The sequence below is a fragment of the Alosa pseudoharengus genome, unplaced genomic scaffold, assembly GCF_046254945.1.
Source record: "Alosa pseudoharengus isolate Yale_2024_CS ecotype anadromous, Long Island Sound unplaced genomic scaffold, YU_APseudo_1.1 YU_APseudo_1.1_scf_19, whole genome shotgun sequence".
NCBI lineage: Eukaryota > Metazoa > Chordata > Actinopteri > Clupeiformes > Clupeidae > Alosa > Alosa pseudoharengus.
The window spans coordinates 4,818,534-4,831,695 of record NW_027468657.1 but is presented as its reverse complement, the minus strand read 5'-3'; the positions used below and the strand labels follow the sequence as shown (position 1 = coordinate 4,831,695).

At 39.6% G+C, this 13,162-nt stretch overlaps 1 protein-coding gene across 1 annotated transcript; it reads right to left on the bottom strand.

The window, feature by feature from the left end:
* Window positions 1-209: 209 nt before the first annotated feature.
* LOC143133327 (GTPase IMAP family member 9-like) lies at window positions 210-1,248 on the bottom strand. Its single transcript, XM_076293111.1, has 2 exons — window positions 1,221-1,248; window positions 210-974 (listed from the first exon to the last, which is right to left on the bottom strand). The coding sequence occupies exons 1-2, from the start codon at window positions 1,246-1,248 to the stop codon at window positions 262-264; spliced, it is 741 nt and encodes a 246-aa protein (XP_076149226.1). The 3' UTR covers window positions 210-261.
* Between the last annotated feature and the right edge of the window lie 11,914 nt (window positions 1,249-13,162).

Below are 13,162 nucleotides of genomic sequence, written 5' to 3'. Positions count from 1 at the left end.
GAATTTTGGACATTGAAGCCACATTTACACTACATGCTCCACCAAACACTATCTTAGAAGGCAGGATTTTTCTTCAGTTTCGGACACACAGACGAAAATCATGAACAAAGTGAAAAAAAATATTAAAATGTATATTGCCTTACAATTCTAATAGGAAGGTCATTTCAGTAGGTATTATATATCACAATATCAATGGGTCAATATCATAATACCTTTTAACTACCAAATTACATAATAATGTGTTACATGATGAAATTATCTTCAGTCATTAAGAACCTTTTGAAACACTACCACCCTCCCCAGCAGGAGACTGAGGAAAGTTAGGTACAGGTCTATCTCAGGTGAATCTGTGGCTAGACCTCTTTCCCTCATGACCTTTTGTGTCTCTTTGTACATCTCCTCAGTGAAGTAACTTCCCCCATTTATCCTTACCATCGTGTCTATTTTATTCACCAACTCCACAACTTGACTCCGGTCATTGCTTTTGTTGTTGAATGCATGGTATCGTCCACCACAGCTGTTTATGATTTTCTTCAGGTCCTCGCCGCCTAATTGCACATATTGATCAATAGTCTGACCCTCCAGTTGATCACCACGAGTGAACAGGATGATCATGTACTTTTCAGCCCTTTCCCCAAAGATCTCCTGTAGGGCTTTCACTGCATTCTGCTCTTCTGGAGTGAATCTCCCAATCTGAATTACCAGCAGGAACACATGGGGCCCTGGACACGAGTACTTAATGCATTTCACTATCTCATTTTTAATTATCTCTGGTTTTTTTTGTGTGTCTATAATACCAGGTGTGTCAATCACTTCAATTTCTCTCTGACCAATAACACTTGCTCTCGAACAAGTTCCTGTGACTGAGTTTGCAGAAACATCTGATTTAAATGCTGTCCTCCCCAGAATGGTGTTGCCCACAGCACTCTTCCCCACTCCAGTCTTCCCAATTAGCACGATTCTGAGAGGTTGACCTAAAAACAACATAGTACATCATATCAACACATATTCTGTGTAAGGTATTGCTAAACTGCTTGTTGCATACATTTTTTAATATTTGTGGAGCAGCAAATATTTCATATTCTTGACATCAAATGAATAATCTAGGATGACATACTGACAACCTCATTACATATTATTTTGACAAATGTGTTGGTCCCTGCTAAAAAGAATCAATCTTAATACATCATCAAAATAATCAAAGAATAGCGAACTGATACCTTCAGGGATAGATTGTTTGGGACCCATCTTCTCTCCGTGTCAGATGAATATCTGCAGAAATGAAATGGACCTGTTGCTGTGCTGGTCCTTTAATAGAATCACAGAGTCGTGGAATGGTCCGCCTACTCCCTCAACAGTATAAACTCCTGCAGTGTATGGCAGACAGTGCTCTTGTTCGTCAGAGCTGCAGTCTGTTCTTTAGAACACACTTGGTATAGGACAGCATAATGTCATCCGGTAAGTTTACATTGCAGATTATGGTGTTATCATCTTTCATGATTAATCATATAATTTGGAGAGCTAAATTTGTCAGTAAATTTAGAGAGTTTTGTCTCATTCAAGAAAGCTAACAATCATCCTGTTCCTCTATTGTGTGTGTTCTTGTCAGTGTGTCATGAGTCTTCATAAGACATACAGTACATGTAAGATCATGAGTTGAATTAAGTTGTTAAGTTGACTTGTGACTTCACTATAGCTTTCTTAAAACACTTTGTTTCAATTTAACTAAAATCTTATTTAAAAAATAAATTGACTGTTTGAATTATTGAATTGAATTATTGTCAAAAGAAACCCAATCTTTTTTTTTCAGAAAAGCCACAATTTAATCCGCATGAATCTGAGAGTGAGAAATTCATCATAGTCTTGTTGGGCAGTGAGTGGAGAGATGGAAGTGACCGTTTCCACAGTGCACCAGCTCAATGTCAGTCAATCCAGATCGACAACACTGTGATCATCAGCACCCCAGATGCCTCTAAATTCAGTGACGCAGACATCTTGGACCTCATGGCCCTGTCCCACCCTGGCCCTCACGTCTACCTGCTGGAGGGGGGCAGGAACACACAGGCCCATTTGATAGAGTGGCAGAAGATTCTTGGAGATGACATCACTAGCAACATCATATACATCACAAATATCATTCATTTTGCAAGTTTGTTTAATAAATGCATAACTAAGGACAGCACACAGACAAATATGAGAAGATGTGAAGAAATCTATGACACACAGATTAATTCTAAACACAGTTTTGGGAAAATGCTAAAAAGGAGAGCAGAAAATTTGAGTCAACGTCCGAGTTTTCCCAGGCCTGGTCCAGGTATGTCTGTCTGTGGTTTCTTCCGATCAAAGTTTTTATTTTACCGCCATTATTGTACAGTACTCGTAAGACATTATTTCATCATTAAGTAAGACATAATTATGTTAAAGTGATGTATCCTACTAACCAATAACATTATTTTATGTAAAACAAACATGCATGCTGCTGTATGCAGTTGCACTGGTACACAGGCAGCTATTTGCCAGTGACATACTAGAAAACAATTTACAGGAGTCATCGGACTACTGAAACATTTGACCCCTGGAGGGTCATTGCAAGATATTTTGTGTATATATTTTGTGAATATCCAGAGAATTTGTACTCATTTGACTAAACTGTGCGCACATTTTACTATATAGTGCACTCATTTTACAAAACTGCTCTCAATTTAGTAAATTGTGTGCACATTTGACTAGATTGTGAACAGAATTTACTAAATTGTGCACGTTTCGCTAAATAGTAATTTTTGCAAAATGAGCACACAATTTTGTAAAATGTGTGCAAGATATAGTAAAATGAGTGCACAATTTACTAAAATGAGTGCACATCATTTAGAAAATTCTCTCAAAAATATCTTGCAATGATACCGCCCAGGCTCCGTAGTCTCTCAGTGGGTATGGCCTACTTAGCTAAGGACATTCTGGGACAGACCGCAAAACATTTAGTCAGTTTAAAGTATAATTTACCAATGATATAAGAAGGCTTTGGTAAACCCTGTCCTGGTCATCATGTTTTCAATGTTAATTTGTTCCCCCGTTTGGAATAATGATCAGATTTCAAATAACAAGTGGCTGTCCAAGATTGGGTCACATAGTATAAAACTCTATTGAGAGTTCAGAGGTCACCATGACATTTCTTTGTGCAGGTGACCAACAGGGGAGCCCACAGCTGAGGCTGGTGCTGCTGGGACAATATGGCTCTGGGAAGAGCTGCAGTGGAAACACTATCTTGGGAGACAAGTTTTTTTTGTCAAAGCCCAGCGCCAAGCCCATCACAACTGATATCAAGATTGAATCAAAGGTTTTGTTTGGAACAGAGGTGCAAGTCGTCGACACTCCAGACTTATTTAATGATGGGTGTCGTCAGCAGCGCAATGTTGAGGAATGCAGGGGGCTGTGTGAGGGCTGTGTGTGTGTGTACCTGCTGGTCATTCAGATTGGCCGCTTCACTGAGGGAGAGAAAACATTTTTAGAGAAGATAGAGACAGCACTGCCCAGAGTAAGGGACAGAGCCACCATCCTCTTCACACATGGGGATGATCTGGAACACCAACCTATTGATGAGTATGTCAGAAACACCAACCAACACCTCCAGCAGGTCATCAGAGAGTGTGGTAACAGATATCAGGTGTTCAACAACAAGGACAAGAGGGAGGGAGATCAGCAGGTGAGAGAGCTCATGGGGAAGGTGGCTACACTGGTGCAGAAGATCTACAGAGTTGGAATCTTCCCAGAATATCAACCAGAGAGGTCCGCTTGTGTTATTGGATAATTGCTGTGATCATGTTAACTATTCAATTCATGGATTTTGTTGCAGTCAATATAAAATTTAGTTGCATGTTACTCAGCTTAGTTTTAGTAAATCCTATATTGTGCTCATTGTGTTATTGTGGTAAAGAATACTGAATGAATTACAAACCATTTACATTTTTACAATCCACACTGAATGTGTGTCTGTGTTAAAATCACATTGATGATTTATGGTGAGGCATTTTGTAATTATTTTATTGTGGATTCCAAGGGCACTTTATCCCAAAATGCTCCAGGGGGCCTTCAACTTTGGATAAAATGTCAGCTAAATAAATCAAATAACATGTGTAGAGGTTAAGTCTTAGCTTAAAGCCCCGAGGGGATGCACATAGACAGGCACCTAATTGATGCCCTCATAGCCACTTGTGTTACTTGTTGTGTCTAGTGAAATAAAGGTCAAACGTGGTGTGCCATTTGTGTTATTTATTGCTCACCATCATTTTCAATCACCAATAATCTATACAGTGTCCATGCATCCACAGATTGGTCATTATTGCACAACTACAAAAAGTATTGACAACCTGATGTGGCCGACCACAGCGAAGCTGTCAAAAACCTATGTGTGCTCCCCCTCCGTTAAGCAACACTTGTCACCTGCATATCAGTTCCCCTCTTTACTTACTGTATGTCCAAGGTCGGCAGCCATCTTGGTAACACTTTGGGCAGTTATCGGGCAGCTATTTCCCTACAGGAAGGGGTGGGGTGTGTGTAGACCACTGCCATGTTGGCATTACAAACTCACCCCATGCATTTCTATGGAGGATTATTTGAGCATTATGTCTCCTCGTTAGAAAGTCTCTGTACTATTGCTTTGCGTCCAAGGTAGGCTATAATAAAGTGACACCTAGTGGACCAATTAGACATTTCCAAAATGAGTCCAAATTGCTCCTACAACATGAAAATTGTTCTGGTGTTAAACATCAAACAAAAACACCATTTTTTCTCATTCCTTATTTTATGAACAAGTGAAAGTAGTCTGGCAGCCAAATGCCATAATTTAGGTAAACCTGGTTTTGTCGGTTAAAGTTTTTTTTTTTGCTGTTTCTTGTTGCCAAGGGGTATCTCAATAAGATTAGAGAGGGTGCCCGGTGATATCCCTTGGGCAATTCTCGATATTAAGCCTTTCTTGTCCAATATGTTGAATATAAGGCGAGGCACTACAGGTGAATAGGGTAAAATAATTAACTTGCAGATATCACTATGAAACTTCCCCAGTTGATTACTTTCATTAATATGGGGGGGAAATGTATTAAAACAAGTAATCTGTAATTTAATGTTTAAATATGCAAATTAGGCATCATCTAATTAAATATGTGCTGATTTGCATAAACTTAAACTTACTTCATTGTGTTAACATATTAGATGAAAAGTCTTTTACACAGAGAATTTTGGATATCTCTTTTAGTTATTCTGTAAATCAGAAAATACTGCCAATAGCCTTAAAAAATAATTTTAGCCATGTTTTAGGAATAAAATGCCATATAAAACAGGCTAGGAATAATATATCAACAAAACCCTCTGTGTAAGCCTTCTAATGTCTGGGAAGTTTGGTGTGTGTAGGTGCTTCTGAAGTGCAGATTTCATTCTCAGAGTGGAAGAGGAAACTAATCCACCCATGGGTGCTAGCAACTCTCACTAGCACGTCTCTTAGGTGTGGAGGGAGGTTTACCAGAGACTTTCTGATGAGGAGACACAGCACTCAAAACATCCTCCATAGAAATGCATTGGGTTAGTTTGTAACGCAGTTGTCTACACATATCCCACCCCTTCTGCAGCAAAAAGGACTTTTACATTGTGCCAATCATGTGGTGTGTTGTGAATACATTATGCCAATCATGTGTGAATACATCATGCCAATCATATTGTGATCTTGCTGCTGGAGCAAGGTTGGTGTCGTGAAGTCTTGTGCATGCCGAAATAGATGCCTGATAAGTGCCCAAAAAGCGTTACAATGGCCGCTGAGTGGAGGGACTTCCCTAAAAGTCTGTTCTACTGTACGGTTCTAATTTGTATAAAATATACATTTATTTTTATTCTTTATTGCAGTAGTAGTCTATGCTCAGAGCCTAAACTCGTCATTCAAAAAGAGAATATTATTTTTTAAGTATTGAAGTATTTGGAACTGGAAACGGAATACTTCAGTTGGAAATTCGACTGCCATTTAAAGAAAGATTCATTGATTCGTTACTGAGCGCAACCAGTCTACCAGAAAATGTCAAACTTGCACCAGACTACATTTTGGAGATGGATCAGATGTGGCTGCAAGAGTGAAAATCCTTGTAGCCCTAACAGATGCAGTTGCCAGGTTAATGTTGTGCCTTGCACAATGTTCTGTGCATGTTTTAGGGTAGGATGAGCCAGAACGGGACAATTATCAGAACTATAGAGCCTGGCTTAATCCAATGTTCAGATTTTTTTTTTTTAAGTTTATGCAAATCAGCACATATTTAATTAGATGATGCCTAAACATTAACATTAACATTAACATTAACATTAACATTAACATTAACATTAACATTAAACATAAAATTACAGATAACTTGTAATAAATTTTTTTCCATATTAATGTAAGTAATCAACTGGGGAAGTTTCATAGTGATATCAGCTAGTTATTTCTTTTACCCTATTCACCTGTAGTGTCTCGCCTTGTATTCAACACATTGAACAAGAAAGGCTTAATATACAAAAAAATTGGCCAAGGGATATCACTGAGCACCCTCCTAAATCTTAAAGACATGCCCCTAGTCTACAAGATTTTGCACAAAAAAAAACTTTAACCGACAAAACCAGGTCTGACCCCATGGCTGCTGAAGTCTTTTTTGAGGTTTATAAAAAGCCTAGTTTCTCTGTTGTGTATGTAATATGAGTCAAGTTCACATGGCTGCACTGTACTATGTGTCTACTGATTTATCAATTGCAATAAGACATCCTATATGTAATCATAACACCTCACACTTTTGGCCCCAGGATGTCTCACAGATACTCAGCTGCAGGGCTCAGACTGGAGCAGATAGATAGATAGACAGATAGATAGATACAGTAAGATAGATAGATAGATAGATAGATACTTTATTGATCCCCAAGGGGGAATTCAAGAAAAAACAGATTCTGCATCAGACATATGTTATGCTTATACAACTCTAACTGGAGCAGGGACTTACTATATTGATTTGACATTTTGTTTACATTTTTATCCAAAGTGACTTACGCATATCAGTTATATTACACGGCCATTGTCCCCAGAGCAACTACACCACAACTTTCAGGCTACTGAATGCTAGCCCAGCTCCTTAGCTTGCATTTGAGTAGAGGGTGACAATCTATTCTCCACGAGTGGGTGCAGTTTTGAAAAGGTTGTTTTTGTCCCTGTGCTGTGGCACCCCTCTGTCCTTTTGCATCTGTCTAGGTTGCATACAGTGTTGGGAGTAACACGTTACAAAAGTAATGTAATTACTGTAATATATTGCTGTTTGCGGTAACGAGCTAATGTAAGGCATTACAAAATAAAATTGGGTAATATTTACTCGGTACAAACTTCAGTAACGCACGTTACAATGCATTTTAACCCGAAATGAAGTGGTGTTTTGTTTTGATACATATTCGCAAACACCACCACGAGAACAACAGAGGAGAAAAAATCTTTGCAAAATAGTAGAACGTTATCTCCTGATACTGGTTGAAGATGACTGTGGATACAGCAGACTCGAAGTCGGACTCTATTTGCGGGATGGACAAAGCCTACGCTCATTATTTTCAGTTTGTCAGAGACAAGGACTACTGTAGTATTACAAGTTCCAGTGGAGTCACACAATCATGCGTGGGTACCACACACACACACACACACACACACGCACGCCTCATTCCTCTATGGGTGCATCTCATTCCTCTATTCCTCCATCCTCCTGTCCTCCTTCTAATTAGTGTTGTGAAGGAAACAAGAAGGAACGATAGGAGGATGGAAGAATGAAGGAGAGACCGATGTGATAAATGAGATGTCCTCTTTCACTTTTAAGAGACGTCAATTACTGATGATGCGGCACATTACCTCTTTGGCTACAATAAACAGATCATTTTACAAACAAATTGCAGACAATATTAACTTATATTAAAGCCTAAACATATGGACATGGACTCACTTATTGACCCTGATAATGAGGTAATGTTTGATAATTCTTGAGACATGAATGAATACTTACAATGCGTGAACAAAACATACATGAACTTTTTGTTTAAGTTTGCAAGGTAGTTCATGATAATTCCAGCATGTAAATATGTTTTCTTGGACTATCTATTCATTTTTTGTTGTGTTGCTAATAAATAGCTACAAACTTATTTAAAACTGAAAGCTGAGAAACGTGGGAGGGAACTTTTCCCCAGGGCACCTTGGACTAGTGATCGTACAATTCTGACTGAAAACGCTACTGAATAGGATGCTCTTATGTTTCCTCGTGTACCGGCCCCTCTCTCCTCTCTCCTCGTTCTCACCTCCTCTGGTTGCAATGAGACAGATGAGACATCCTCGATGACGTTGAGCTTTGAACAATTTCCAGGGCTTGAGCTGGAGGACCACAGACAGAGGAGAGAGGCCACATGCTAATAGAGGTTTGGGATCCACTCTATGTGTAGTTTCCTAAGTTCCAAATTCCAATTGAAGCTTTAGCTTGACGCTCAGCAAACTCCCTCGTCTCAAAAAACACTTGAAAAGATTCCACGAGTCCACTTCTTATGTTTAACTGTTTACTTAAAACTCTCAAAGCAACATTACAAAAATAAAGTTTTCCATAAAATGTACATATTTCGAGGGTAGCATGGAGAGAGAGGTCAAAAAACTATTTTGTTCCAATCTCCTTTCTGTTTCCATTTCCCCCCACATATCAAAATAAAGCACCCCAATAGTGGGCATCAGAATCACATTAAAAGTCCTGCCTTAACCTTATAGAGCAATTCAATGCATTTTAAAATTTTTACACCATGAAATTATAAATCATATTTATCCTATTAATGAACTTGTACCTTTTTAAATGTAAAATTATTTTAACTTAAATAGACTACTTTTAGGCTCCTACACTATGTGCCATGCTTCCCACTGTGTGCAAGCAAATGGATGGCCACTAGATGGTGATAGAGGAATAATATTACCTGCGGCTCTGCAGACAGGCTTTACAGTTTTTCACAATCGCAGAACACATTTTCAGAAACCTTCCACCTTTTTCCTCAATTTACCTTTTTCCTCAATTTACCTCCCATTGTAAAGACAAACCCCCATTCAGGGATGTCGTTAGGCCTATTTTGGGGGGGCTGAAGCCACCCTAAGATGATCAAAAGCCCCTTAAAAAATATAGTAATAATATACGTCCAAATTCATCTTTATTCTCTGTTGAATTGCTCACGGAATACTTATTTCACATAAATCACACAGATGTCACATGAAAGAGTGGAACTGGAGCTTTCCAATGATATGAGCGGCTAGGTTCTGTGATAAACGGATAAATAAAATTAACGTTGGACACATGAAATTTCATAATATTTCCATTCTGCACAATGCGCTTCCTCCATCTCCACCCATTACTCTCGATGGTATAGGCTATCTCACGTCACTCAATACAGGGCAAACCATTAACAGCAGACCTTACCGGACACAACGATATGAAGCATTCTTCTGTACAGTTAGCCATTCCCGAGTTTTGAAATTGCAGCAAATTTCTACAACTTTGAGCTGAAATTCTAATGTTATAGCCCAAATAATGAACTTGCATATCAACTTTTATCGTCATAAAAGTTGATAATGACATGCGCTTTGGATAGATATTTCTACCATCATGCTTCAGGTGACATGAATGTAACAATCATGAGACACAAAGTATTTTTCCTTGACATATAGTCTGACATAAGTATGATTACATCATTTCGCAGATAAGGGTAGCCTATACTGTCGATATAGCGATTAAATGATATAGCCTAGCATAATAACCTGTACAATGACCAAAGAGCTAGTAAAATTACACTGAAAATAGCCTAGGCCTCAAAGGACTAATATATGACTTAGTTGTCCATTTGTGAACATCAAGTAAGAAACTTGTTTACTGATATTTCACATTATGTTCACTTGGTTCATTCAGAGTAGCCTAGAAAGAAAGCGAGAGAGACAGAGACAGAGAGTGTCAGTATTTGACTCTGGTGGCCCTGCTGGACCCTTGTGGCATTGCATGTCATGTACTTGTTTTTGTCTCCATGTGCCTTTGTTTTGAGTTTGAACCCCTCATTTGAGTCACACCTGCCTTGATCATTGTTGCAATTGATTTCTCCCTGCCCCTAGTTTGCTGTTCATTCAATCAGAGGCCTCCCTTCTGCTATTTAAGCTCAGCCTGTTTTGTGACCTATGTCAGATCGTAGCCTTGAAGCCTGATGGTTAGGTCTGTGCCTAGCCTGTCTACCCTGGAGATCCAGAGTTCTCGCGAGAGCACAATGCAATTGTGAGACGCTCTGGCAATGAGCAATGATGATGTTACTTTTACCCCTTGCATCCCAGGCAAAGGGTATACAAGCACCGGGGAACCAGCTAAACTGATGAAGACAGCGCTGCAACGTTGGAGGACAGTAAATATTGGTCGTAGTGTTATCCGATTGCTTTGAAGTCCGGAATGATTCAGAGTAAACATGTCTAGTGATATCCAATTGCATGCAGTGAGATTTTTAAATGCATGCTTGTTGCCCCCCCTTGAGTTGGGCCATTACATTGTTCGTGGCCAGACCCTTAATATTTCTAGATTACCAGTGTCTGAATTTTCCAGGCTATAGCCTGTCTGTGTTTGCCAGTGCTTTTGTCTGTTTTTGGGGGCTTTTTTCCCTGGATCTTCTGCGAGTTGCCTTGAACTTTATTTGACTGGATCTTTTGTGCTTTTTATCTGTTTTTGGAGCCTTTTTTCCTGGATCTTCTGTGAGTTGCCTTTGGACTTTTATGTTCACCTGTTATAACCATTGTCATTTGTGGTGTTTTCTACTGACTGTGGGATCTTCAATAAAACCAGCTTGATTGCATTTGGTCTGCGTTTGGATCTTGGTCTGCAATCTGTAACAGAAAGAGCACATGATGCCATTTGGGTAGGGTAGAATGCAGCATGGTTGAATGAGGAAAGAAGGATTTATCCAGTTTTGTTTTAGTAGCTTAGTCTAGGGTGCAGTTGTACAGTTTGCATGATCAAAGTGAACTATGGTAATCTGTCCACACACATGTCTTTCCAAAAGGCTTATAGCATATAATTGGATACGTATAAGCAACGCATCACATGGGGAATCTGCACAGGCTACACACAGAGACATTTTCAACACACCTAAATAGGCTACAATTATTGCTTTATTAATAGCCTGTTTACAGAGCCTTTGCCAGGCCCTGGTATTTAGTTCACTCTTTCACTTTCTCTTCTTCGTCCTTGGAAGGCCCCCCTGCCTGTCCTCTCCTAACCCTTCAGGACAAACTGTTCTCATGCCTTTACAAACACACACACACACACACACACACACGCACACACACACACACACACACAGGTAATGCAACATAAAGACTTCTCTTCTCCCCATGATTATCGCAGAATTTTTATATAAAAACAGCTAATGATTACGTTTCCATGCACACCATATTCTGGTTTTATTCGGAATATTGAAAGCTACATTACATGAACATGGACCCATGCAAGGTTGTAAACAAACAAACACACACACACACACACACACACACACACACTACAGTTGACATTGGGTGTTGGCATTTCTTAGAAAAAACACAAAATCTTATTGGCTAATTTATTCAATAATAACTTATGGTGATGCTCACATCTCAAGTCAGTCAACATTTTCTTGCAGACAGCTTTTGGTATGTTGACAAGGTAATGCATTGCATGTCTGTCTTTAGTCTAACATTAATGTCTATAGCCATTTTGTGTTTGGTATGTTGACAAGGTAATGCATTGCATGTCTGTCTTTAGTCTAACATTAATGTCTATAGCCATTTAGTGTTTGGTATATTGACAAGGTAATGCATTGCATGTCTGTCTTTAGTCTAACATTAATGTCTATAGCCATTTAGTGTTTGGTATGTTGACAAGGTAATGCATTGCATGTCTGTCTTTAGTCTAACATTAATGTCTATAGCCATTTAGTGTTTGGTATGTTGACAAGGTAATGCATTGCATGTCTGTCTTTAGTCTAACATTAATGTCTATAGCCATTTAGTGTTTGGTATGTTGACAAGGTAATGCATTGCAACATGCACTCCGTTCCAGCTTCACATTCCGTTCAGCTTCACAGTACTGTTCGTTCTGACATAGGCACATACCCTTCCGTAGGAGTGCATGGCAGGATTATATCAAAATAAAAGTCATTGTTAAAGTGAAGCGCTCAATAAAAGTCCTTTGTCCTTTTTACAATATGAGAGTATTACTTTGTATAAACAAACCATATCAAAGTATAAACACATTGTATAAAACCACACTTAATTAACAGGGTTATCTACACCATTTGTTGGTTAGTCTGTGTAATGGTTTGTTTGCTCTCTGACTGCCCTTCTAGTTCTTTCTTCTGTTGTTGTTGTTTCAGAAACTCGAACGACAGGCAGGAAGACAGACACACACACACACACACACACATAGAGTGTATTAAAAGCACTGCAATGGGAGGCTGCCATGGTGCGCTATCTGATTACATTTGGGCGGTAGGGAAGTCCAGGCAGTGAAGGCAGGCCGGCAGGATTGGCAGGCCTGCGAGACAGATACAGCAAACGAGAAGTTAATTATAGCGTCCCGCCTGCCCTCGGCTCGACTCACGCTCCCGACGCAGATGTGACGGTGTGGACGGCCCCGTCTTTGAGCTCAACTGGGAGGGCAGTGGGGTAGAGCGAGAGAGAGAGAGAGAGAGAGAGAGAGAGAGAGAGAGAGAGATAGGGGTCCATGGCCGGGAGGAAGGCACTGGACTTCAATTATCTACGCTGAACTACTGTAATTTAGACCCGAGCGAGTGTGAGGGAGAGAATAAAGAAGAGCAAGGAGACAGTGAGAGAGAAACACTGAAAGGAGGGAGAGTGGTAACGAGAGAGGGAGGGGGTTAAAGAAAGGTGGTTTAGAAAGAGAGTGTGAGACAGTGAAAGGAGGTAGAGAGGTATGGAGAAGAGAGAGTGAGAGAAGTGAATTATGGAACAAGAGCATGAGAGAGAGAGTGGAAAGAGGGAAGTATGGAATGAGAGAGTGACAGTAAGAAAAGTAAAGGGAGAGAGAGAACACAAGGGAGGGATATCATAGGTGACTCACGCGATGGCTCTGCAAAACAG